The sequence below is a fragment of the Cnephaeus nilssonii genome (genome assembly GCF_951640355.1).
Source record: "Cnephaeus nilssonii genome assembly, chromosome: 23".
Taxonomy (NCBI): domain Eukaryota; kingdom Metazoa; phylum Chordata; class Mammalia; order Chiroptera; family Vespertilionidae; genus Cnephaeus; species Cnephaeus nilssonii.
This window is the reverse complement of record NC_137094.1, coordinates 12,105,242-12,130,347: the sequence shown is the minus strand read 5'-3', so window position 1 is coordinate 12,130,347 and position 25,106 is coordinate 12,105,242. Positions and strand designations below refer to the sequence as shown.

Below are 25,106 nucleotides of genomic sequence, written 5' to 3'. Positions count from 1 at the left end.
GCTGGGCCCTGGCTAGTGTGGCTCAGTTGGGCATTGTCCTGTGCAATGAAGGGTTGCCAGTTCGATCCCTAGTCCGGGCACATGCCCAGGGCTTTGGGTTCGTTCCCCACCGGGGCATGCAGGAGGCAGCCCATTGATGTTAACTCTCACATCGATGTTTCTCTCTCTCTCTCCCTCTCCCTTCCCCTCTCTCAGAACATCAATAAAAAGATTTTAAAAATACTTGCCGAGATAGCTGACACTTTTTTGTTTGGACAAGTCTTTGAATTCTGGTGTGTATTTTACACATACAGCATATCTGAGTTTGGACCAGCCATGTTTCAACACCCCCACGTGGCCAATGGCTCCCATGTTGGAGCATGTGGCTTTCATGCTCGGTAGAATGCTACCAATATCCTCCATCACCTTCTCAGGTGATTATTACCTACACACACATCCTGAGGCTATCGTTTTATTTTACATGTAAATTTATTTTCTTTATTATAAAAAAATATATATATTTGGAACCTACAGAAAGATTACCCATAAGCGCCAACACAAGGAAAACTATAATGACTTTTTAGCGCTCCATATGTTATAACTTCTTCATTGCCCTTTTCTCGTCGTTGTCTGCACCATAGAGCAGCTTGGCCATCACTTGGAGGTGGAAACCTGGAGGCCACATGACCACGAACCAGGGGAAAACATGAAACTTTCCCCTGGTCAAGACTGTCACTACACAGGGCCATGAACATGACCTGGGCAATGAGGAAGTTGGTGAACTAAGATGCCTCCCAGTCCAAACATCCCAGGGTGCTAGGATCCCATTCATCCCCTCCACGCCCCCCCCCCCCCACACACATTCATCCCCTCCACCCAACACACACACACACACACACACACACACACACACACACAGCCCAGGCTTCTGGTTTCAGCCCAAAGAACAGCCTGCAAAGGGGTAAGTTCGCCTCCACGCAACATCGCTGGGAAAACAGACAGCTACGCACAAGAACTTTTACTTCGCGTTTGTGCTCAGAAAGAAAAGCTAGCTAAAAGCAGACTCGGTATCCAAGACTATAAAAACATCTTTTTACTGCCCCAAAGCTTCATGCCACAATGCCCCAAGGTGGGGGTGGGGGTGGGGAAGTGCCATTTCATATGTTTGTAACAGCATCTGATTTAACATTCTACAGTTTTGCTTCGTCACAAACCAGAACAAATACTTTCAGATTTATGGCATCCTCCTATTCAAAGACCTAAGGAGCCGGAGTGACTAACTCGGCCATTCCACAGGCCGAGGAAACGCTTTATAATTCCTTGGGCCTGGAGATTCCTGAGAGAAGGTTATTTTCGAGAAGGATTTAAGGCTTGAAAGCTCGCAAGGAAGCTTGAAATTCATCTTTCCAGCTCACATACAGAGTTCCCTCTGAAGCTTGGCCGGGAGGTGGAAAGAGAGAAAAACCAGTTGGCACACACAACCTCCCTGTGCTCTGAGCGTGCGAGGCAATCACTCACCAGCTTCCTGAACCCTTACCTTGTCTTAAACATGAAAACAAAAGCCCTGGCGGGGTAGCTCATGGGTTAGAGCATCATCCCATTATGCCAAGGTTTCGGGTCAATCAATGAACGCAAAAATAAGTATAAATAAGTAGAACAACAAATTGATCTCTGTCTCTCCTTCTCCCTTCCCCACTCTCCAAAAATCAATTTTAAAAATCTTTTTTAAAAGTCCTATTTATTTATTTTTTAAAATATATTTTATTGATTTTTTTACAGAGAGGAAGGGAGAGGGATAGAGAGCTAGAAACATCGATGAGAGAGAAACATCGACCAGCCGCCTCCTGCACACCCCCTACCGGGGATGTGCCCGCAACCAATGTACATGCCCTTGACCGGAATCGAACCTGGGACCCTTCAGTCCGCAGACCGACGCTCTATCCACTGAGCCAAACCGGTTTCGGCATATTTATTTATTTATTTTTATATCAAAATATCTGTTTTATTACTGATAAAAAAACAAGGCTAGAAGTAGTAGTTTAGGAATACAGAAAGAAGCAATGGAATTTCTAAGACGGGTCAGTACAGTCCATTACGTTCTCCAAGGCCTTTCTGCGGTCCAGATGGAAAATGCAGATCCTCTTTTATTTTCCAAATCAAATTAGTTCTAGCTGCCCTGACCAACACAACCTACCAGAAGTCCTGCAGAGAAACATCAAGGCACCCCAACAAGAAGACGTCCTGAACTTGAACTTCACCCCCCCCCCCCGCCTTAAATGTCAAATTACCAGGGAGTCCCCAAGTCTGAAATTAAATCCCCTTACAAGTCAAGGTCCAGAGGAGTTCAAAGAGGAAATTAAGGCCTGAACTTAAATAATCTCACCCTCAATGGAGATGAAGTTCAAAGACACTCCATTTCCACGTCTTTTTCTCTTTGGTGTCGGCAAGAAGAATTCTTGAAGTTCTGGGTGGGGTGGGGTTCCTGAAGCCATCCAGGCTTTCATTCCAGGAAGGGGCCTGAGCACTGGAATTAATTCCACCCCAAGCCTCTGATGTGTCTCCCTTTATTTTCTTTTTTATTATTATGTCTTCATTGTGGTAAAACACACTTCACTTCACATTTACCCTCTTAACCATTTTTAAGTGCAGTTGAGCGGCACGAAGTACATTCACCCTGTTGCGCAACCATCACCACCAGCCCTTCTCCAGGGCGCTTCCCAGCTTGCGCAACTCACACTCTGTCCCCATTCAACGGTCACTCCCACTCCCCTCGCCCCCAGCCCCCCGCGGCCTCCATTCCACTCTCTGCCTGTGTGAATGTGTCTACTCTAGGCACCTCATAGAGATGGAATCACCCCTCTTTGTCTTTCTGGGACCGGCCTCTGGCACTCAGCATAATGTCCTCAGGGTGCCTCCATATGTGACACCTGTCACAATTCCCTCCCTTTTGAAGGCTGAGTAATACTCCACGTTGTCTATTCATCCTTCTGTCCATGGGCACTTGCGTGGCTTCCATCTTTGACTATTGAGGACAGTGCTGCTATGAACTGGGTCAGTGGTCGACCAACTCATTAGTCAACAGAGCCAAATATCAACAGTACAACGATTGAAATTTCTTTTGAGAGCCACATTTTTTAAACTTAAACTTCTTCTAACGCCACTTCTTCAACATAGACTCGCCCAGGCCGTGGTATTTTGTGGAAGAGCCACACTCAAGGGGCCAAAGAGCCGCATGTGGCTAGCGAGCTGCAGTTTGCCAACCACGGAACTGGGTGTATGTGCCTCCCTTATTAAAGAGATCAAAAAACTTAAACCACAGCCCGGCCGGCTTGGCTCAGTGGTTGAGCGTCAACCTATTAACCAGGAGGTCACACAGTTCGATTCCCAGTCAAGGGCACATGCCCAGGTTGTGGGCTCGATCCCCAGTAGGGGGTGCGCAGGAGGTAACTGATCCATGATTCTCTCTGATCATTGATGTTTCTCTCTCTCTCTCCCTCTCCCTTCCTCTCTGAAAGCAAAAATAGTATTTTTTAAAAAAACAAGCTTAAACCACACAGAACATCACAGAGCATCCTCACACCAGTAACACTCTGAAAATAACCCCATCCTTAGCCCCAGAGAGGCTCCAGGCAAAATCACATTTCTCCAGCCCAGTGTGTGATGCTGGCAAAGGCCAGAGCAGGCGCAGAGGGAAGATTCTGCTCCGCGAAGGAGGGTAAACGGGGTGATTGGAAGTCCTCATCAGTCATTGCCAGGTGACCACAACCCACACGGAGGTCAACTGTGGCGCCGTGTCCCCCGTGTCTGGGGGAGATGAACTCACCCCTGGAAACAGCTGGCTTTCTCAGAAGGTAGTGTTTGAGCCATGACTGCCTTAAGCACATGTTCATGGTTCAGACTGAAAACACGGTTCGAAAGTGTTCCTCCAGCAAGGATTTATATCCTGCCTGAGAAGCGTACAACGTGGCCACCACGGATGAAGGCCAGCACTTGGGAGTGTCATGTAACGAAGAGGAAGACGGAGTGTTTGATCCGTCCTGCCGCTCCTGCCCAGAACATCGCCTGCCAACATCTGGATTGCCAACTGGAACGATGCGAAATGTCAGAAACATCTGAGGGCCCGGGACTCCCCCCACAGGAAGCACAAAGCTGGGGCGAAGGGGGGATTAATAGAATTAAAGCTCTAAGATGCGGCGGGACTCAAGGAAATGCGGTTGTTGAGCAACACCCCGCTAAGACGTGCCATCTTCACTGTTTCTTTTCGAAAGCCCTGTGAGCGTCATGAGAAGAATACGGCTTTAAGAACTGAGATTCACCCCACCGGGCATTAATGGGGTCCAGAAACTAGGAGAACAATCTTGCTCGACAGCCCCGTGACGTTTATATCTGTCCAAAGGAAAGCCAGAGGGGGGAAACGCTCATTCTCTCAGCCTTCTGATAGCGGGTCTACGGGATCCCTTCGCCCCACAAAAAAGCTCCCCATATATCCTCTAGGACTTCAGCTGCCTTAAAATATAGGCTTGCATTTATCTTGGCCACATTAACGAGATCTGTTTGACCAATACGTTTGTATTTATGATGACTGAGGGCAGATTATGGTTGTTAAAAACTTGTCCCAGGGACATGAAAACACTCCTCTGTCATTAATACATTCTGTAATGTAAACTATGATGTCAGGTCAGCGTAGAGGGTAAAAACGTTCCGAAAGTGCGCGCACATCATTTTTTAAAGCAATTGAGCCCTAATGGAATGACAAAGGTCATCATAACAAACCATTACAGCCTCGGTCTTGGCAACTCTAGCCACAGAAGAATCTCCAAGAAACCATCATCATTCCTCCAATGTTATGGCAGCCAGACGACAGGAATGGCTCGCAAATGAGTCATACGGGCTCAGATCCGCGGTAGCTATGTGAGCGCCGGACGATCAATTATTCACGTGTTTACAAAGAGCTTTCGGGGTTGATGTTAACCAGAGCCGCTTTGCAGAGACGAGCTCTCCAGCTGTCCTCGCTGTCCTGGGTCTCCGACTAACAAGCCGTTCTAATTGCTCGGCCGGTCATGGGGGAGGTGATCTCCCCCTCTCCCGCCAGGCCGAGCAAAGACGATCGCTCTGAGACTCTATTAGGTGTAAAAATATTCGTCAGAAATAACGATGACAACGAGACTTCGTGGACAGTGCTCCCAGCAAGTCCCACAGAGAGAGAGACACCAGTTAGACTTGACTGAGAACCCACATGGCTCCACCAGGACCGCAGTCTGGACTGGGAGACACAGGTCAGGGATTGGTGGAGGGGAGAGAGCAGGGAACGAAATGGGGGAATCGGGGGGCTGTGGGCCTAGGAGGGAGGGAGGAGGAGCAAGAGCCGTCTAGAATGTTCTGGGAAGGGAAGGGAGCAGGCCCGAGGACCACCAAGGGTGAGCCGATTAGGTTGGTCACTAGCCAAAGGCGAGTGAACTTGACCCGCCCATCAGCCTTGGAAGGAGCTGGATGGGAAGTCGTTTCTCAGCCCCTTCTGTTGCTTAATACAACCCACAGCCTGTCCGGGAAGAGTAATAGTGTGATGGAGGCAACTCCTCCTCCTGAGCTGGGGCGGGGTGGGCGAGTGGAGGGAGCATGGAACCTGTGGCTCCCCCGCCCAGGCCCCTCACAGCTGCGATCGAGGGAGAGCAGGATCGCAGTCAAGGCTGTGGCCTGGGCCTCCTCCCGAGGACAGCGCAGTCAGAGCTGACACCGAGATCCCTCCGATTATTATTGGTTTTTTTTATGCATTTTTAGCCCAGCCAGCGTGGCTCAGTGCTTGAGCATCAACCTATGAACCAGGAGGTCACAGTTCGATTCCCCATCAGAGCACATGCCCGGGTTGCGGGCTTGATCCCCAGTGTAGGGCGTACGGGAGGCAGCCAATCAATGACCACGATCGCTCAGCATCGATGTTTCTCTCTCTTCCTCTCCCTTCCTCTCTGAAATAGTTAAGAATATATTTAAAAACGCATTTTTATTATCCCCAAACATTGGTGGTGCGGAGCCAGAGTCTTCCCCTTGCTTGGAATGGAGTAACTTGAGATGCTATCATAACCCACTAGTTCATTTCTAAGAACGTGGTGGAAGCACATAGTGTCTGTTCTTGCTGATGAGAGATCCTAGCACAGGGCGCAAGTTTACACAGGGCGGGGGCAATAGGGGCCTGGGGTAATTCTGCTCGTTGTGGTGGGAGGCAGCACTACCTGGGAGGTGTTGCCATGGAAGTCAGGCTAGCAGACAGAAGGATGGTGCCTCTCATCCATCCATCCATCCATCCATCCATCCATCCATCCATCCATCCATCAGGGAATGCAGGTTTGGAAAACGAGTCCAAAGAGAGAGAATGCTTCCACCTAAGACCCATGAACGGAGAGCTGGTCCAGGATACCCTTTCCTCCTCCCCTTTGACCTTCCAAGCCCTAGTCCCATCCTTCCACGCGAGAGAAGACAGGAGGACACATCCCACAAGAGGCCTCCTCCACGTGACCAGGAACTCACTTCCCAGCCTTCCCACGAACGCGTCTCTCCTGCCGACCCGACTCCCTGCCCCCGGCGGGCCCTTCCCGGAGGTCAGAGCAGCGTCTCCAAGGGGATCAGCCTGGGGGAGGGTGGTGTTCAACGCCAACTGCAGGTCTCCAGGGCCTTCGGCGGGCTGCTGGCCTTGGGAGGGCCGTGAGGCGCGCAGGACTTCCCAAAGCTCCTGGTCCCGGAATTCTCTGAGGGGCATCCCCCCAGGCCCGCCTCCAGAATTGCACGGACCAATTAGACTCAGGGAGGTGCCCTGTTGGCTGTGGCACCAACACCCTGGTCACACCTATGACGGGGGCCACTCTGCCCACCATCAGGCACTGCTGGAATGGGTCCCACTCTCAAGAGTTCCGGGGCACCTGCCTGGACTCCCGGCACGGTTGGCGACAGCCCCATGGACCATGTCCCAAAGTCACACCTGGCTGGTCAAGCTCACCCAGCCTCCAGCCACAGTTCTACCGACCTGGCACCCCTCCCCCAGGCACAACCCCTTCCCCCCGCCCCCAGGTCATCCTCTCCCTGCCCTTTCGGGAGCTCAGCTGGGGCTCGAGGAGAAAAGCCACGTGACATTCCAGCCTTGTTTGGGGAGCTATTTAATTCCCATTGTGTGCCCCACACCTGCGGTCCACAAAACCTTCTAGAACATTCATCTCACTCGCCCACTCTTCCTCCTTCTCTTCTTTTCTCTTTCCCTAAGGGGTGGCAATGACATGACGGAGGTGAGCGCTCCAGGGAGGTGAATAAAGAGGAAGGAGAAAGAATTATTCCACAATCATAGTTAAACACGGAATTCTCAGACGCCTGTCAGTCAGGTGACTTCCGGAAGTCCGACTCAGTCATGGAGACTGTATTTTTTTTTTTTTTTTTTTTGCCTTGAGCCTCAGGACACTGGAAGCATCGAGACACAAGGAAATCCACAGAGCAAAGACCCGGAAATCAGAGATCTCAAGAAAACAGCGGAGGCGGCAGCTCCAAAACACGGTATGTCAAGGGGTGGCATTTCCGAGGGCATTTTCCAAGGCACCTGCTCTCCCGGGCCCTGGGGTTCCCGTTACTGGTCCAGCAGGTACACGGCGTCTCCCACTCTGATGGTCCCTGGGTTTTCCGGAACCAAGTACTGTCCAAAGAGAGGCGATTTTCCGTATAATTTTTGCTGAGAAGGGTCACACAGGCGGTAACTACAGCAGGAGAGAGACCATGATGAGTGACAGCCACACAGAAGCGAGAGCGCAAGCCACACCTGGTTTCCTCTCAGCTGAGGTGAGTGAGAATCAACCCCACAGAGAGCATCATCCCCATCGAACAGAACAGCGCCCCCCAGTGTCCACACCGCAGAAGTGCAAGCAGTGGCCACATCGCCGCATCTTTTCTCCAGGTAACGGTCCCTGTACTTGATAAGCTTAGACATCCGTCTTCACCTTCCTTCTCCCAGACACCCCTCCTCCTGACTCCTCATGTCTGTCAGCACAACCACCATCGGACCAGTGGCCGGCAAACCGCGGCTCGCAAGCCACATGCGGCTCTTTGGCCCCTTGAGTGTGGCTCTTCCACAGAATACCACGGCCTGGGCGAGTCTATTTTGAAGAAGTGGCGTTAGAAGTTTAAGTTTAAACAATGTGGCTCTCCAAAGAAATTTCAGTCGTTGTGCTGTTGATAGCTGGCTCTGTGGACTCATGAGTTTGCCGACCACTGGGCTAGACTGTATTCCTTTTGTAAGTGTGCTCTGGTCTGATCACTGCGGGGCCGGGACGCGTTCAATGGCTCGCCAGGGCCTGAAGAACATTCCCACTCTTCAGTCTAGTGTGCCACAGCCTCTACCTGCCCAGCTCCATGGCGCCCACCCCCCCGTCCCCCACCCAGGGAGGAAGCGCAGGATCCCCCACCGAGAGTAACTGCCCCCCCTCCGCAGCGTTCTCCACCGGCCCCTCCCGCACTCACATGCCTGATCGGGTAGTTTGGGGCACCTGTCTCTGTTCTACAAGATGGGGAGTCCCTGGAGGCAAGGAACTGTGTCCGAGTCCTTTCAGCTACTCCCACCCAGCGTGGGCCCAATGTCACGGGCGTCCCATAATCGTTTGCAGGACCAATGAATGTGCTGATGAGTAAAACCTCTGTTGGCAGCAGACGCAAGAGGCCCCAGGAAGAGTGAGCAGATGCGTGGGAATAACATGGCAAGAGTCTCCTCCTGCCCCTCCACCCGGAGAACGTTTCCTTTCAGTATCACATAAGAAAGAAAAGGCTGCCCGGCCCCCGTGGCTCAGTGGGTCAGCACTGACCTAGGAACCAGGAGGTCACGGTTCAGATTCCCGGTCAGGGCACATGCCCGGGTTGTGGGCTTGATCCCCAGTGTGGGGCGTGCAGGAGGCAGCCGATCAGTGATTCTCTCTCATCATGAATGTTTCTATCTCTCTCTCCCTCTCCCTTCCTCTCTGAAATAAATTTAAAAAAAATTTTTTTTTTTTTTTTAAATAAAAGGGCCCTAGCTGGTTTGGCTCAGTGGACAGAGTGTAGGCTTGTGGACCGAAGGGTCCCAGGTTCGATTCCGGTCAGGGCACATGCCTGGGTTGCAGGCTCGATCCCCAGTAGGGGGCGTGCAGGAGGCCGCCAGTCAATGGTTCTCTCCCATCATGGATGTTTCCATCTCTCTTCCTCTCTGAAATCAATAAAAATAAAAAACAAAAGGAAAGACTAATTCCTTCCTCATCTGTTCCTGCCAGTGGACGGCTCCCTGGGACTCCGGCTGATGTTTTGAACACACGGGCCCCGGGCCCCGGGCCCCGGGCCCCGGGCCCCGGGCCCCAGGCGCCGGGCGCCGGGCCCCGCCGTGGGTGGCAGCAGCAGGAGGCAAGGCCAGCGGAGAGGCCTCCAGGCTGAGAACCTGCCTGGGGGGTGACGCAGCCCTCGGGTACCACGAGGACACGGGGGTGGGGTGGGGGGGAGCAGTGTGGCTCCGAGCACCCCACCCCTGAGCCAGGAGGCGTCTGGACACCACTGTTTGCTTCACTTCCCATGATTTATGTCATGCGGCCGGGCCCTTCTCGGCCCGATTTATGACCACCTGCCCCGGGGAACATAAATTACTACCTCCGTGGCAATTTAAATCTCCTGGGCGAGAGGAGAAGACACCTAGGCTGGCTGCTCTGTCTCCTGGGGGCTTAGGAGCAATGAGGGGGGCCCAGGGGGCTGCGGGGAGCCTGCGGAATTTCAGGAGAGCGAGCTGGTCCCCGTGACCCCGTGAGCCCACCCTCGCTCTGTGTTTGGATCCATGATCCTCTGTAAACACAGGCTCCCGTGGAGGGGGTGGGGGGCGCTCAAGAGTCAGAGGCGCGGCCCAGCCCACGGGGGGCTCTGGGGAGGCTGTGCCCGCCACGGCAGGCACCTTTGGCATCCGCAGGGGAGGGTGCCGGACGCCAAGGGACATGCTGGTGGCAGAGAGAACCAGACGTGCAGGAGAGGATGAGGGTCAGTTCCCCCGTGGCTTGGCTGGTGGGACACAGAACCTCCCAGTTCTACCCTGCCTGCTGCTTCACGGAGAAGAACACCCAGGGCCCGGCTGGCGTGGTTCCGCGGTTGAGCGTCGACCTATGAACCAGGAGGTCACGGTTCGATTCCTCGTCAGAGCACATGCCCGGGTTGCGAGCTCAATCCCCAGTGTGGGGCGTGCAGGAGGCAGCCGATCACTGATTCTCTCTCATCATAGATGCTTCTGTCTCTCTCTCCCTCTCCCTTCCTCTCTGAAATCAATAATAAATATATATAATATTTAAAAATATATATATATTTTTTATTGATTTTTTACAGAGAGGAAGGGAGAGGGATAGAGAGTTAGAAACATCGATGAGAGAGAAACATCGACCAGCTGCCTCCTGCACACCCCCTACCAGGGATGTGCCTGCAACCAAGGTACATGCCCTTGACCGGAATCGAACCTGGGACCTTTCAGTCCGCAGACCGACGCTCTATCCACAGAGCCAAACCGGTTTCGGATATATATATTAAAAAAAGAATAGTGCAATGAATCCACAGTTATCACCCAGATTCTATTAATCAAGATTTTGACACGTTTTTCCCCATGTTATTTTTTGTTGTTGTTAATCCTCACCCGAGGATATTTTTTCCATTTATTTTTATTTTATTTTTTTATTTTAGAGAGAGTAGGGGAGAGAGAGAGGGAGGGAGAGGGAGAAAGAGAAACATCAATGTAGACACATCGATTCGTTGTCTCCTGCACACCTCAGCCTGACTGGGGCTGAGGATTGTACGTGCCCTTGACCGAGAATCAAACCTGAGACCCTTCAGTCCCTGGGCTGACGCTCTAACCACTGAGCAACCCAGCCAGGGCTGCCATGTCATTATTTTTTCCCCTAAAATAACCTGCAGCACATCCCAGACATCATGTCACTTCCCCACCTCCGTTAACATCTTCGTCCAAACACACGGACGCGTCTTGCATCCCCGCAATGCCATTATCACACCTAATACATTCCGGTATCATCCAATACTCGGTCCGCGATAAAATTTGCCAAAATGGCTAAACAATGTGAGTCTGTTTTTTTAATTGGTTTGTCTGCATCATGAATTCTCAATGAAAAAAAAAAACAACAATTTTTTTCTTCTCCCTCTCTCTCTCTCTCTCTCTCTCTCTCTCTCTCTCTCATGTCCCACATTCAAATGGTGGACAGATCCTGGTGGCATTGTCCTCCTCCCGTCCTCCTCCTCTCCCTCCCCGGGCCATGTCGTCACCATCCTCTCTCATGCACTGGTCTCCCTGCTTCTACCCTGACCAACGCCACCATCGAACATGGTCAGAGGACGCCTGTAAGTCACATCCCTGTCACTCTCCTCCTCAGCCCTCTCCTGACTTCTCATCTCTCTTCAGGGAACACATGGGGTCCAGCCCCACCCTCACCTCCCCAGAGTATTTCCCAGATCTGAGTCCCTAGGTCCCGTCAGCTCCAAGGCTGTATGTGTGTGTGGTGGCGTTTCACTGCTCCTTCATAGAGAAATTACAGCCCGTTCCTACCTCTTCAGGGTCTCCAGTGGCTCCTTCCTGCTCATGACGCCCGTGTCCGGGTCCACGGTGGTCAAAAGGCACCTGCACACACAGACCCACAGCATCGCACGGGGACACAGTGGCCTGGTCCCGCCCCTCCCTGTCCCGGGCAGCGGCGGGAGGGTCTTACCTGGAACAAGCCATCACCCTCTTCAGTTCCACGTCCCCAATGAGAAGCTTGTGCCACGTATCCTAGGGGGACAGGACGCAAAGGTCACGTGAGCACTCGGGAGCCCTCGGCCCGACGTGTCCCCTGCATCTGAGATGGCAGAGTTTACATCAGTCCCGTGAAGACACACACCTTCCTGCCCCTCTCTCTGCCTTCCATGTGTCAGTTCATTCACCTGGAATGAAATGCTCCCTTTCCTCTCACTTGTCCAACTGGGATTGAAGCCCGCCTCCTACAGGAAGCCACCCTGATTGATGCTGCTGGACTCCAAGGGGCGGGGAAAGAAGGGGGCAGAAGGAGTGGGGGGGAAAGCGAGGAGGGGGTCTGGAGAGGCTGTGTTAGATCGCTTTGTGTGCGATTGAGGTGGATTGAGACCCTTAGGTCACTGCACATGTGAGTCTGGATCTCTTCCGGCCGGATAGGAAGAAATCAGCAGCAGGCCCGATAACCTTGTTCCCTTTGCATCTGCACTGGAAGCTCCCTATGGCTGGCCGGGGTCGCTGGTGTCTACTTTTGAGGACAAATCAAATCAATGGACTGCGCGCCCTCCGACCGAGCAGGGGAGATACGACATGCAAACATGAAGCACTGAAGAGCCAGCGTTCTTTTTAAAAGTCCCAGAGACACGGGGAAAAGGCCGTGAAGATCTCAGGGCATGTGCTGGTGTAACAGTAGGAGACAGTCTTCTGGGGGTCGAGAGAGCAGATCTTCAGGCTGCTGGGGGAAGGTGGGATCTGAACCGAGTCTTCCGGGCGGAGGTTCTGAGAGGCACAAGGAAGCGAGCGGGGGACTCCAGGCGGCATTAGAAGGAAGGACGTGGGGAGACAGGAAGGTCTGATTGCAGCCTGGCCGTCCTACCCTCAGAGGCAGGCCCTCGGCCTGAGGGCTGAAGATAAAAACCCGGAGTTCCAAGGCACCTGCCCAGTCCTTTGTGCATCATAACGCCCAGACAGAGCTCCATGCTCAGAACTTCACCTCTAAGAGTCTACATTACTCTTTTTTTAAAATATATTTTTTATTGATTTCAGAGAGGAAGGGAGACGGAGAGAGAGAGAGAGAGAGACAGAAACATCAATGATGAGAGAGAATCATTGGTTTGCTGCCTCCTGCACGACCCACACTGGGGATCGAGCCCATAACCCAGGCATGTACCCCGACAGGGAATTGAACCGTGACCTCCCAGTTCATAGGTCGATGCTCAACCACTGAGCCACACCGGCTGGGCAGTGTGTATTATTCTTGGTATGTGTATTGCAGGCTTTTCTTTTAAACCATGAAATGGGCCTCGTAACTGCCTATTTTGCAACAGTCCAGAAAGCGGGACACCTCGGTGCAGGGCAGCCCCAGCCTGTACTGTGTCCATTTCTCCACCGGGGGTCACTGACATCACATGAAAACATGAAAGATCCAAAAGGAGAGGAAGGAGTTCCAGTTAGGAAACCTAATTTAAGCAATATTCCCAGAGACCCTGTTATGTGCAGTGAAAACTGTTAGGGCCCCAGCCGGTGTGGCTCAGTGGATAGAGCACTGGACTGCGGACTGGAAGGTCCCGGGTTCGATTCCCAGTGAGGGGCACACGCTCGGGTTGTGGGCTCCATCCCCAGTGGGGGGCGTGCAGGAGGCAGCCGATCAGTGATGCTCTCTCATCATTGATGTTTCTGTCTCTCTTTCCCTTTCCCTTCCTCTCTGAAATCAATAAAAATGCATTTTAAAAAACTGTTAGGAATTGATTCACAGGTAAATTAGGTAAAAAATTGTACCCTAGAAGGAATCTATTTGGCAAAGGGAACAAAAAGGAGAAACTACTGTTCGTTCAGTGCACGCTACGGGCCCAGAGCCGTGTTAAACACGTGAAGAGCTCATGAAAGCCCTCCTACCCGGACACAGGGCCTGGAGGTGATCAGAGACGATGTTTCAGAGGAGGGGGCTTGTAACCTGGGCTTTTAAAGAAGGCCAGGGGTGCCCTGACCAGGTAGCGCAGTTGGTTAGAGCGCTGTGCCAATGTGCCAAGGTTATAGGTTCGATCCCCAGTCAGGGCACATACAAGATCAACCAATGAATGCATAACTAAGTAGATCCACAAATCAACATCTCTCTCTCTCTCTCCCTTTTTCCTAAAATCCTACATAATAAAATGGTAATATGTAAATTACCATCACTCCGCTACGCCCACGATTGGGCCAGCAGGAGGCGCAGGGGGCGGGATTCAGGGTGGCCGGGGTAGCTGATTGGGCCAGCAGGACGCTGAGCTCGCGGCGCCAGTGGCGCCGCGAGCTCAGCGTCTGTGCCATGGCTGCCCCGGAGGCTTTCGGAAGGCCTGGGGCACCGGCGGACAGCCGGCCAGGTCCCCCGCGATCAAAGGCCAAAGCGGGGGACCTGGCCGGCTGTCTGCTCCGGCGCAAGGCCTTTCGAAAGCCTCCGCAGCAGCCGGAGGCTTTCGGAAGGCCTGGGGCACCCGCGGACAGCCAGCCCGCTGGTGCACCAGGTGCATGATTAAATCATGCACTGGGCCTCTAGTGAATCAATAAAAACATTAAAAAAAAAAAAAAAAAGTCAGGTCAGGGGGTTCTAAGTGGGGCAAGGGGCAAGATTCGAGGTGGCCAGCAGGGAAGGGAAGAGCTAAGGGAGGGAGCCACAGAGATGTGTGAGGGCAGGTATGTCCGGCCGAAGCACCCGCAAGTGCAAAGGTCCTGGGTGGGAAGGAGGCCAGTGTGGCTGCAGCAGAGACAGAGAGAGGAAAGGAGAGCGAGAGGACACGGAGCCCTGGACCTGGCCGGGTGCGGGATCGATCACACAGGGCCTTGACCGGCGCCGTAAAGACCCCATGTGTTCCCTGAAGAGAGATGAGAAGTCAGGAGAGGGCTGAGGAGGAGAGTGACAGGGATGTGACTTACAGGCGTCCTCTGACCATGTTCGATGGTGGCGTTGGTCAGGGTAGAAGCAGGGAGACCAGTGCATGAGAGAGGATGGTGACGACATGGCCCGGGGAGGGAGAGGAGGAGGACGGGAGGAGGACAATGCCACCAGGATCTGTCCACCTTTTGAATGTGGGACATGTGAGAGAGAGGGAGAGAGAGGGGAAAAAAGGCGGGGGGGGGGGGGGGTCCCAGTTTGGGGCCTGAGCCAGTACAGGGGAGTCGGTATGTGGGAGTCAGAGCCGCCAGGCACTGAGACGGGCCAGGCTGGGTGGAAACTCAGCCTCGGTCTCGGACATCCTGACCTTGAGATTAGCATCCACGTGGAACTATGCAGAAGGCAGCAAGGATATTCGTTAGGGGTCCTCGGGGTGGAGAAGGGTTCGAAGAACAGGCCAGAAGCATGAGTAGAGGCAGAGGCTGCTACGCAGCACATGTGTGTGTCCTCCCAGAATTCTGATGTAAAAACTGAGCCTCCAGCAGCCATGGGGGGAGGCCAGTCTTCCCCAAGAGGCCACCGACCAACCAGCAAAGCACCTTCAACCAGACGGGAGCACACCCCGTCCCTGACGCATGGTCCCCACGCCCCACGGGCTCTCTGCTAAGGAAACGTGGCTCAGAAACTCGTCTGCTTCCTGGGAATTCTCCTAGGATACCTCAGACCCAGAACTGTTCCCCAAAGCACATCTCTGCCTTGTCTATCTCTGTGACCCCCCGCCCCCCAACACTGATGGGGTACACGGGAAATAAAAAAATGAACTGCTGTGTCGTGCAGGGCCAATCAATAATGCACCTTTAGAAATAACCTAATGTCACTTCAAAGGCTCTCAGACCTTTAAAAAAAAGTTAAATCCAAGGAAAAAGGCAAGGAAGGCTCGTGTTACCTCTGCATAGACGCCACAGCCCGAAATGACGATATTGGGCCTGAAGTTCATTGCCTTCACTTTCTTCTCCAGCCTGGAGTTGAGATCCGCCAGCGAAGCCTCAGACAGTATCAGGAGCGGGCTGGCATCAGAGTAAGCGATCTGAAGAAGAGACAAACTGATATTACACAAAGGATTTCTCAGAGGTCAGCCGGGTCTAATCCTTGGAACCCTCTCTTCTCCCTCCCACAATCTCTTTAAATATTTCTCTAGTTCTTTTTAAATGTATTTTTATTGATCTCAGAGAAGAAGGGGGAGAGAGAGAGAGAAACATCAAGTGCATCAATGATGAGAGAGAGCCATTGATCGGCTGTCTCCTGCACACCTCCGGCTGGGGATCGAGCCTTAGACCCGGGCATGTGCCCCGACTGGGAAGCGAACCGAGACCTCCTGGCTCATAGGTTGATGCTCAACCATTGAGCCACGCAGGCTGGGCCTTTTTATAGAAAAGTCACAGTGATTCGGAAGGCCTTGTAGATAATGGGAATTACATGATGGAGTGAAGTGGACATGACCTTGGGATCTTGGAGCTGTCCGTGGGCTAGTGCCCTTGGGGAAGTCACTCCAGCTTTTCAAGCCTCTAGTTTCTCACGGTTAATATCTTAACTGATACTAAGGCGGGTGGGCTCGATGACCTCATTGTGTGTGAATAAAAAAATCATTCACTGATTCCACGGATATTTATTTTTTATGCAACCTGCACATCAGTGTTAAAGACTCTTGCTGGCCCTAGCCGGTTTGGCTCAGCGGACAGAGCATCAGCTTTTGGACTGAAGAGTCCTGGGTTTGATTCTGGTCAAGAGCACATGCCCAGATTGTGGGCTCAGTCCCCAGTAGGGGGCATGCAGGAGGCAGCCGATCACTGATTCTCTCTCATCACTGATGTTTCTATCTCTCTCTTCATCTCCCTTCCTCTCTGAAATCAATTAAAAAAAAAAAAAAAAGACTCTTGCTGACGGTGACTTGTTGAATGACCCTAGTAACTGAACTACCCAACAGTGTGCTCCCAACCCCACTGTTACAATGACTCCGTGCAGCCTTGTTCCTGGAAGAGCCGGTGTCGTCATTTAAGTCTGTGGATTGCCAGGCACACACCTATGTGCCCCACGGTGATCTGACCCCAACTGCAAACTGTACAAAGGCCGGACTCAGAGCATTAGCCTGCGGACTGAAGGGCCCCGGGTTCAATTCCAGTCAAGGGTATGTACCGTGGTTGTAGGCTCCTCCCTGGCCCGGGCCCTGGTTGGGGTGCATGTAGGAGGCAATCAATCGATGTGTTTCTCTCACATCGATGTTTCTCTCTGTCTTCCCTTCTCTCTTCCACTCTCTCTAAAAAATCAATGGAAAAACATCCTCGGGTGAGGATTTAAAAAAATAATAAGCCCTGGCTGGTTTGGCTCAGTGGATAGAGCGTCAGGCTGCGGACTGAAGGGTTCTGGGTTTGATTCCGGTCAAGGGCATGTACCTTGGTTGCAGGCACATCCCTAGTGGGGAGTGTGCAGGAGGCAGCTGATTGATGTTTCTCCCTCATCGATGTTTCTAACTCTCTATCCCTCTCCCTTTCCTCTCTGTAAAAAGTCAATAAAATATGTTTAAAAAATAAAATAAAACAAAAAATAAAACTGATAATGAAAGGCCAGACGGATGCAGCCACAGAATGGAGCAGAAGTTACTGCCGCAGACCAGCTCTGGAACCTAGGAGCACCAGCAGGCTTATGTAAACAGCAAGGTGATATTCCTGGCCAAAAATGCAAGCGTCTCCCCCAAATCAGCAAACTCAGATGATGTCCCCAAGGGATCGGCTGCATTTTTGCAATCATCTGGCGGGGGCGGGGGGGGGACCCACCTGGGGGTGGCCGCTCACCTGGGGGCAAAACCACAGCGCTGAGCTCAGCAGACATGCGCCCTGCCCCATGGGCTCTCAGCTCCCAGGAAGCCTGCCTTCCATCAGTCACCTGAGGGCCAAAGCCAAGGGCGCTCTCTCACCTGGTCTGTGGGCCGGAACACATCCTTTATCTGGTGGGGCTTTCTCGGTGGCATGTGAGGCTCAAAGTGCACCAGGCGGTAGGGCTGGGTCTTGAGGAAGCTGGTGATCCACTGGGCCGCTGCCTCGCCGCAGTCCCGGCCCTGGATCTCCAGGTCATGCACCCTGCAGCGGGGGGCAGAAGCAAAGAGTGGGTCTGGCTTTGCAGATCTGGGGACCTTACCATGCCCCACCCACATCAGGAGACATGATGTTAGCCTGTCCCTGCTTCTGTGAATACCCGGTTTTCCCAAAACCACTTCTCTAAGAGACTGACTGTCCTTTCCCCAGTGATGATTCTTGGCTCTTTTGTCAAATATTGATCGACTCTGTAGGCGTGGGTTTATTTCTGGGCTCTCGATTCTGTTCCGTTGATCTGTTGTCTAGTGTTTTTATGCCGGTAATGTTTTGATTATTGTAGCTTTGTAGTATGGTTTGAAATCCTCCAGCTTTGTTCTTTTTTTTTTTTCCCCCTCAAGATTGCTATATAGCTGGTATTTCGTGGTTCTATGCACATTTTAGGATTGTAGTCTTCTATTTCTGTGGCAAATGCCATTGGAATTTGGGTAGGGATTGCACTGAATTTGTAGAGGACTCTGGGTCGTATGGACCAGCGGATTCTGGACATCTTTGCCCTGAGAGTCTGAGCATTGCTCATTTGCAATTTCCAAACAGGTTCTTGTTTAGTCTTTGGGGCAGGGGCCAAAGCCTATACGGGATCATGCAGCACGTTTTCACGCCATTGCAAATGGGTTAAAAATCAAGGGATGAAAATTTTCACCACGAAGAAGTATGGGTAACGGTCTAACTGTGGCAGACAAACAGGAGCCAGGAGATAGACAGACGTGAAATACAAATTGCAGCAGGCATATTAAAAATGCACATTAAATCAACATGAAATCCCCATTTCCCCCACACAAATGGCAAAATATCTTTGGCCATAAAGGTCAGAATGTAATTAGAGAGATATGCCCAATACATTGCTCGTGGCTATATAGCTGGTATAACCATTCTGCAAAGGAATATATCAAAAGCTCAATAGCTTTTGATTCTAACAAAACCACTGCTAAATTCCCCCCCCCCCCGAGGAAATAATAGGAGATATTAACAAAGACTTATCTATAATAATCTATAATAATAAAAGCATAATATGCTAATGAGACCGGACAGCCAAACCACCTTCCGGACATCCTTCCAGATGTCCTTCTGGACGATCTTCCAGACAAAGCCAGGGCTGAGAAGGCCAAAGCAAGCCATCGCGGCTGCGAGAGCCGAGCCCCTTACGCGAATTTTGAGCATCGGACCTCTAGTGCAGTGGTCGGCAAACTCATTAGTCAACAGAGCCAAATATCAACAGTACAACGATTGACATTTCTTTTGAGAGCCGAAAACCGACTTCTGCGCGTGGGCCACGAAGTTTCAATCGCAATGTCCGTGCGCGCCCGCACGTGGTATTTTGTGGAAGAGCCACACTCAAGGGGCCAAAGAGCCGCATGTGGCTCGCGAGCCGCAGTTTGCCCACCACTGCTCTAGTGAAAAGATATTTATCACATTCTTCCTCACACCTGGAAAAAAATTAAAAACACTTCAAATATCTAAAAGTAGGGACGTGTTAAAATGCAGAGATGACACCCACAGAAGGAAACATTTTACCAACATAAAAAATTGTATTTTAGAAGATTTTTTTAACGATATAAGAAAATATTTATCAACTTACGTATATAACAGCATTCAAGACTCTAATTTTTTTTTGAATCATTTCAATTTGGTTTTAAAAATATTAGCCATAGAAACAGAAAGGAAATATGGCAAAATACTAACTATAGTTATTTCAGATGGGTTTTGTTTTTCTTTTTTCTTTTTGGTATTTTCCAGTTTTTCAACTATGAGTATATATTTGTTTTACAATCAGAATAAAACACCAATTATAATAGAAGCATGTTATTATGCTTAAAACTCCAGGATATTCTAAAAATTACATTGGTTATATAACTGGTTGCATTCTATGAACTTTCGGGGGTCTTGGGACCTTTTGCAGCTAACTACATTTTTTGATGTGACACGCTCTACAATATGGATTACCTTTAGCATTTCTAATTCAAAATGCAGCAACTGGAACAAAAGTGTAATTAGACCACATTTTAATTCTCCCCACAAGAGGATAAAAAAATCAACTCTACGCCTGATTTCTTAGAAGCAATGCTAGTTTCCCCGGAATCACTGCTTCCTGTCGCCCCTCTGATGTCGGGGGGACGAGGGCTTCCTGGCTGACTCTCCTGCTCACTGGGACTCCGACCCCCGGTGACTGCAGGTCCCAGCTGCCTGTTTCTATTCTGGAACCTCCTTTTATTTTATTTTTTTTTAAATATATTTTATTGATTTTTTACAGAGAGGAAGGGAGAGGGAGAGGAATAGAGAGTTAGAAACATCGATGAGAGAGAAACATCGATTCAGCTGCCTCCTGCACACTCCCCACTGGGGATGTGCCCGCAACCAAGGTACATGCCCTTGACCGGAATTGAACCTGGGACCCTTTAGTCTGCAGTCGACGCTCTATCCACTGGGCCAAACCGGTCAGGGCTGGAACCTCCTTTTATTAGACCTGAATATCACGGGTCACAGAGCCATCTGTGAGTCTCCCCTATCTCACACTGGGACTGCATCTCTGGGTCATCTTTCCAGGCAGCGTAGGGCCAGTCCAAGGCCATCCATCGGTCTACTATCACCTCTTCCAGGCCCCTCACCCCAGTCACTCCCACCCCACGCTGGTTCTTTAGCCTCTGGAGGTGTCCTCTGTCCCTCGCTGACAGGTCAACATGCCTTTGTCCCCGGGGTGTTCCAACATGGGACGTCTATGGCCGTCAACCCCACGGGAACCCACGTTTCTGAAAACTTCATGATCCCGAGGACTTGGAACCCATAGCTAATTGCTGACCACCTTTCTCAGGATTCTCTCCGAAGTTCGAACTTTCTCGAAACACGCACGCCAGGGCTTTAAGAACGGCCATCAACGTACCTGCACTTGAGCACGGGGTTGGTGGCGGGCGTCTCGATGGGCAGCAGCAGGTCCTGCATGTAGGCTGCGCTGAGGGTCAGGGTGTCCCCCTCGCAGGTCAGGGACACCAGGACCAGGCGTGGCTCCTGGCGGGCAGTCACCATGTTCCCCGCCTCATTGATCACCAGCCAAAACCTGCCATTTGCGAAAGACAAGATGTGCACGGACCGCCCCGACAGGCTGCCCGTCTGGAGGGCCTCCAGTCACGCACGGTCACCTCGTTGGCCTGCTGTGTGAGTGACTGTGTGTGTGTGTCTGTCTGTCTGTCCGAAACATCAGCTCAGCAGCCCAGCAAGACTGAGTCTTTCCGTTCATTTCAAAGGGTCTCATAGCCACTCAAGCACCTGACATAATTTCTACAGGACATTGCTGAGCTCCTTGATGGGTGGCACAGAAATCAGAGATGTGAACTATATTTTCATCTCAAATGAAAGTCTGACCACTTTCATTCAACCTGCCCCAAGGAAAGGACAATAATATATTTCCCAGGAAGACCTCCAGGCCCGCCAAGCCTGACCCACAGTAGGGCTCCCGCCCGCTGAGGTACCAAGGCTCTTGCTATATTGTTCACAGAGCTTGGAGTTCAGCTGACCACATTCAATGCCATGCACGCCTTGCCAAAGCCACCCTCCCCTTTTTTTAAAAAAAGATAATGTTTCTGTATTCAGAACTGTGAATTCTGCAATTTACCGAAAGGTCTGTTGTTAATACGGACAATGGCATTTCTGGCCAGGACTCCTGGTCTAGAGGTACTTCCCAGAAAGAGAGGGGGGAAAAAAAAAGGGGAGAAATAAGAGCAACAGAAAGAATCGTTTCCACAAGAAAAACCATGCAATTGTATAAGTTGCCTCGCAGCTCCCAAGGGAGCTACACATAAGGATGTTTGGGCGATTTCGGTTCACACTGGATCGGATGATTACCATTGCAGAGGTGAGCTTGTGCTATGGGGATCTGTGGACATAAGAAGAAAATATGGCCCTAACCAGTCTGGCTCAGTGGATAGAATGTTGGCCTGTGGACTGAAGGGTCCCGGGTTCGATTCCAGTCAAGGGCATGTACCTTGGCTGGAGGCTCAATCCCCCAGTAGGGAGTGTGCTAGGAGGCAGCTGATTGATGTCTCTCTCTCATCGATGTTTCTAACTCACTATCCCTCTCCCTTCTTCTCTGTAAAATCAATCTATATATATAAAAGCCTAATATGCAAATTGTCCCTGCAGGAGTTCGATTGCTTGCTATGATGAGCGCTGTCCACCAGGGGGCGGCATGGAATGAAGGAAGGCCCCTGCTGGCAGCTGGAAGGCCCTGATCGGCCCTGATCAACAGCCAGGCCTAGGGACCCTACCTGTGCACGATATTTGTGCACTGGGCCTCTAGTATGTGTGTGTGTGTGTGTGTGTGTGTGTGTGTGTAAGAAAATATGGCAGGTACTTTGGGTCATCACCCCAGCCGGTTGTCGGGGTTGAGGTGTGCAGCTACATTAGAAGGAAGTCAATGTAAGCTCTTCCCTGAACTACCCTTTCATCATCATTTTTACATTTCCAGCTCAAGCGATGATGCCGTTCCTGACCTCCCCAAACCGTTCCTGGGGCCCCTTCCCGTGCGTCCTGGCACTGGTCACGCAGAGTCAGCGGCCACAGAGGACTGCATCTCCGGGTCACACTGCCTGGCAGCAGGACAGTGAAGCATGTACCCCAGGGTCTGGCACAAACGCCAGCTCTTACTATCGCCCTTTGTACTGTGAGCTCAGTACATCTATTTCCAACTGATTCAGTGAAAGGGCAATGCCCTTGGCCTCTGGGCCCACAAAGTCAATGCCGCCATCCTCCGGAGTCCTCCGTGCAAACCGTGGCAGAGCTGGGGCTGCTGGCTTCCTCCCTGAAGCCAAGAGGCATGGCTCACCTTCCCCAGGTGTCACGATGCCCTCTATCGGGGAGCAGGAAGGAAGTGACAGCCCTCAGCCCTGTGTTACCCACAGAAGCTGGGAGGGCTGCTCAGGAAGGAAGGAGTTTGAGGTGCAGACTTACAATGAGGCCGGGGATGGCCTGGAGCCAGACCCCGAGGAGGACAAAGCCGCTTGCTCTGGGGACTTTGCAGCCTTCCCCGAACCCCAGGAGTTCACGTCACTGAACCCCAGGAATTCCCAGGGATTGTGCCTACCCAACAGGGCATGGATAGAACCGCTCTTCTACGCGCACCAGGGCGCAAGGAACCAGCGTCCTGCCTCCACGGCACGTGGCTCAGAACCGGGTTCTTAACCCATAAAAACCAGCTTGAGAGAATTAGGGAGAACATTAGCTCAGCACATGTATTGTTGTTGTTTTTTTTAACTGATACAGTACAATGACATTGCAATGGCGCTTTTTAAGCTGCAAGAAACCTGAGCGTCAAGTTTCCATCCCATCCCGTGGCCGGCCTGGGAGCGCTCTTTGAATGGGGCTGGGAGATGGCTCCAAGTTGCCCCCAAGTTCTCAAGAGACGGTGAGAAAAAATAACCAGGCGGGGCTCGGGGTGGGGGTGGGGGCAATCCTGGCTCAGGGCTTCTGCTGGACATGCCCGGGGACCCATGCCACAGCTCAGCAGGAGCGCAAGATGCGCAGGAGCCCTTGGGGAGGTGGAAAGCCATCCAACCCGGGACAGCAGGTGGCAGCCCTGTGCGCGCAGCTCCAGGTGATGCAACCCTTTCTCTTTTCCATGTTCCACCCGCTCTGGGTTACTGGAAGGACCCGTGAGCGCCCCTGCAGCCTCCCGCGTCCACCCCATCCCCAGCAGGTCCCCGCTGCCCACCCCCATCCCCGCCTCGCGGAGCCAGCCGGTACCTGTCCCGCAGGTGGCCGCAGCGCAGCCCCAGGGCGGTGCACTCGGCCTCGCTCACCGCCACCCCCTTGCAGGACTTGACCGGGTAGATCCACAGCTGCGCCACGGTGCCCACCTGCTGCAGCCGCCGGCGCCCCCTGCGCCGCACCCGGCGCCAGAGGACCTTCCCCAGCGCCACGGCGCCCAGACCCAGGCCCAGCGCCACGGCGCCCAGGCCCAGGCCCAGCGCGGCCGTCCCGAGCCAGGAGGGCCTGGGCGGCTCGGGGAGGCGCAGCACCCGCACGTAGAGGTGGTTCCCCGCCGAGGAGCCCATGGCCCAGCGGCTGCAGGCGGCGGGCGTGCGGGGAGCGCGCCGGGTCACCGCGGTCACGTGCGCGCCAGCCCCAGCTCGGGGGTGGGGGGAGCTGCTGGGGTGGTGACCCTGGGACGGAGCCCTGGAGGGCAGCTCCGGAAGCCCCGCCCTCCGGCCTATCAGAGGGCCGCGTCCTCCCGAGGGGGTGGGGCCAGGGCGCGCGGTGGGGGCGTGGCTCAGCCTTCCGTGCCCGCGGCGGCCGGGCGCGTGACTAAGGCTACCAGCTGCCCATTGATTGATCGGCATGCTTGTGGCCTGTTGATCCAACCTAAAACGGGCCCAAAGAGACAATGTGCAAGGCAAAGCCTGAGTTCGAGTTAGAAACCAGGCGGCGGGCAGCTCCCGGGCTTGGGGAGAGTGGGGTGCGCCCAGGTGTCCTCGCCACCCTCCCAGGGGCGGGAGTCTGGGAACAGATAAACCTGTCCTATTCATTCTCCAACCTCAGGCCACCCTCTCCCTCTCCCCAAATCCAGGAAGTGTGTTCAGGGCACACAGATCAGCGTGGCTTCAGCTATTGGGGTACATCCATGAGCTCTCTTCTTCTTTCCCCCAAATGTTAACTGGTGGGCGGCCTGGGATGATAGAATAACAACACATCCCAGAACAACGCAGGACTTTGGACCCCATATTCTCTATAGAAAAACAGCTCCGAGACCTTAAATGTTGTGATTTCTATTTCTCTCTCTTCCTAATTTCTCTTCAGAAAAATTTTTTAAATATTTTTTTATTGATTTCAGATAGGGAGAGAGAGAAATATCAATGATAAGAATCATTGACTGGCTGCCTCCTGCACGCCCCACACTGGGGATCGAGTCCACAGCCTGGGCATGTGCCCTGACAGGGAATCTAACCGTGACCTCCTGGTTCATAGGTCGACACTCAACCACTGAGCCACACAGGCCGGGCTCTGTTCAGAAATTTAAAGGGAAGATTTCGCTTCTCTATGCTAATGGTGGACTTTAAAGGTAGCGTGATTTTTCATCATTTCCACAATTTACTCAGGGGTATAGCGAAGTGACCACCTTGCCCTCACAGGGGAAGGGGGTTAATTTCAGTCCCAGAACCTGACACAGGGAAATGAGGGCAGAAACAGCTGCTCCTACTGGCCACTGGAGAGTCTCCTCCCTGCCACCCACCGGCCATCTCCGCCAGATGGACTGTACCCCCTGAAGTCCCATCCCCCACCAGGGACAGGGGGTAATGTTTGTGGAGTGGGACGGTGTCTCCGCCAGGCAATCGAAAGGGTGAACGGCGGTGACTGAAGTTCTAAT

At 52.4% G+C, this 25,106-nt stretch overlaps 1 protein-coding gene and 1 long non-coding RNA gene across 2 annotated transcripts in view; one reads left to right on the top strand and one right to left on the bottom strand.

Annotated features, from left to right (window-relative positions):
* The window catches only part of LOC307094675, a 532,375-nt gene that overhangs the window by 372,868 nt on the left and 134,401 nt on the right, over nt 1–25,106 (top strand). The window lies entirely within an intron of this gene.
* Nucleotides 6,575–23,884, bottom strand: MTARC1 (mitochondrial amidoxime reducing component 1). The gene is made up of 7 exons (XM_079763723.1): nt 23,486–23,884; nt 20,631–20,804; nt 17,578–17,740; nt 15,553–15,693; nt 11,715–11,776; nt 11,555–11,626; nt 6,575–7,709 (listed from the first exon to the last, which is right to left on the bottom strand). The coding sequence occupies exons 1-7, from the start codon at nt 23,794–23,796 to the stop codon at nt 7,583–7,585; spliced, it is 1,050 nt and encodes a 349-aa protein (XP_079619849.1). The 5' UTR covers nt 23,797–23,884; the 3' UTR covers nt 6,575–7,582.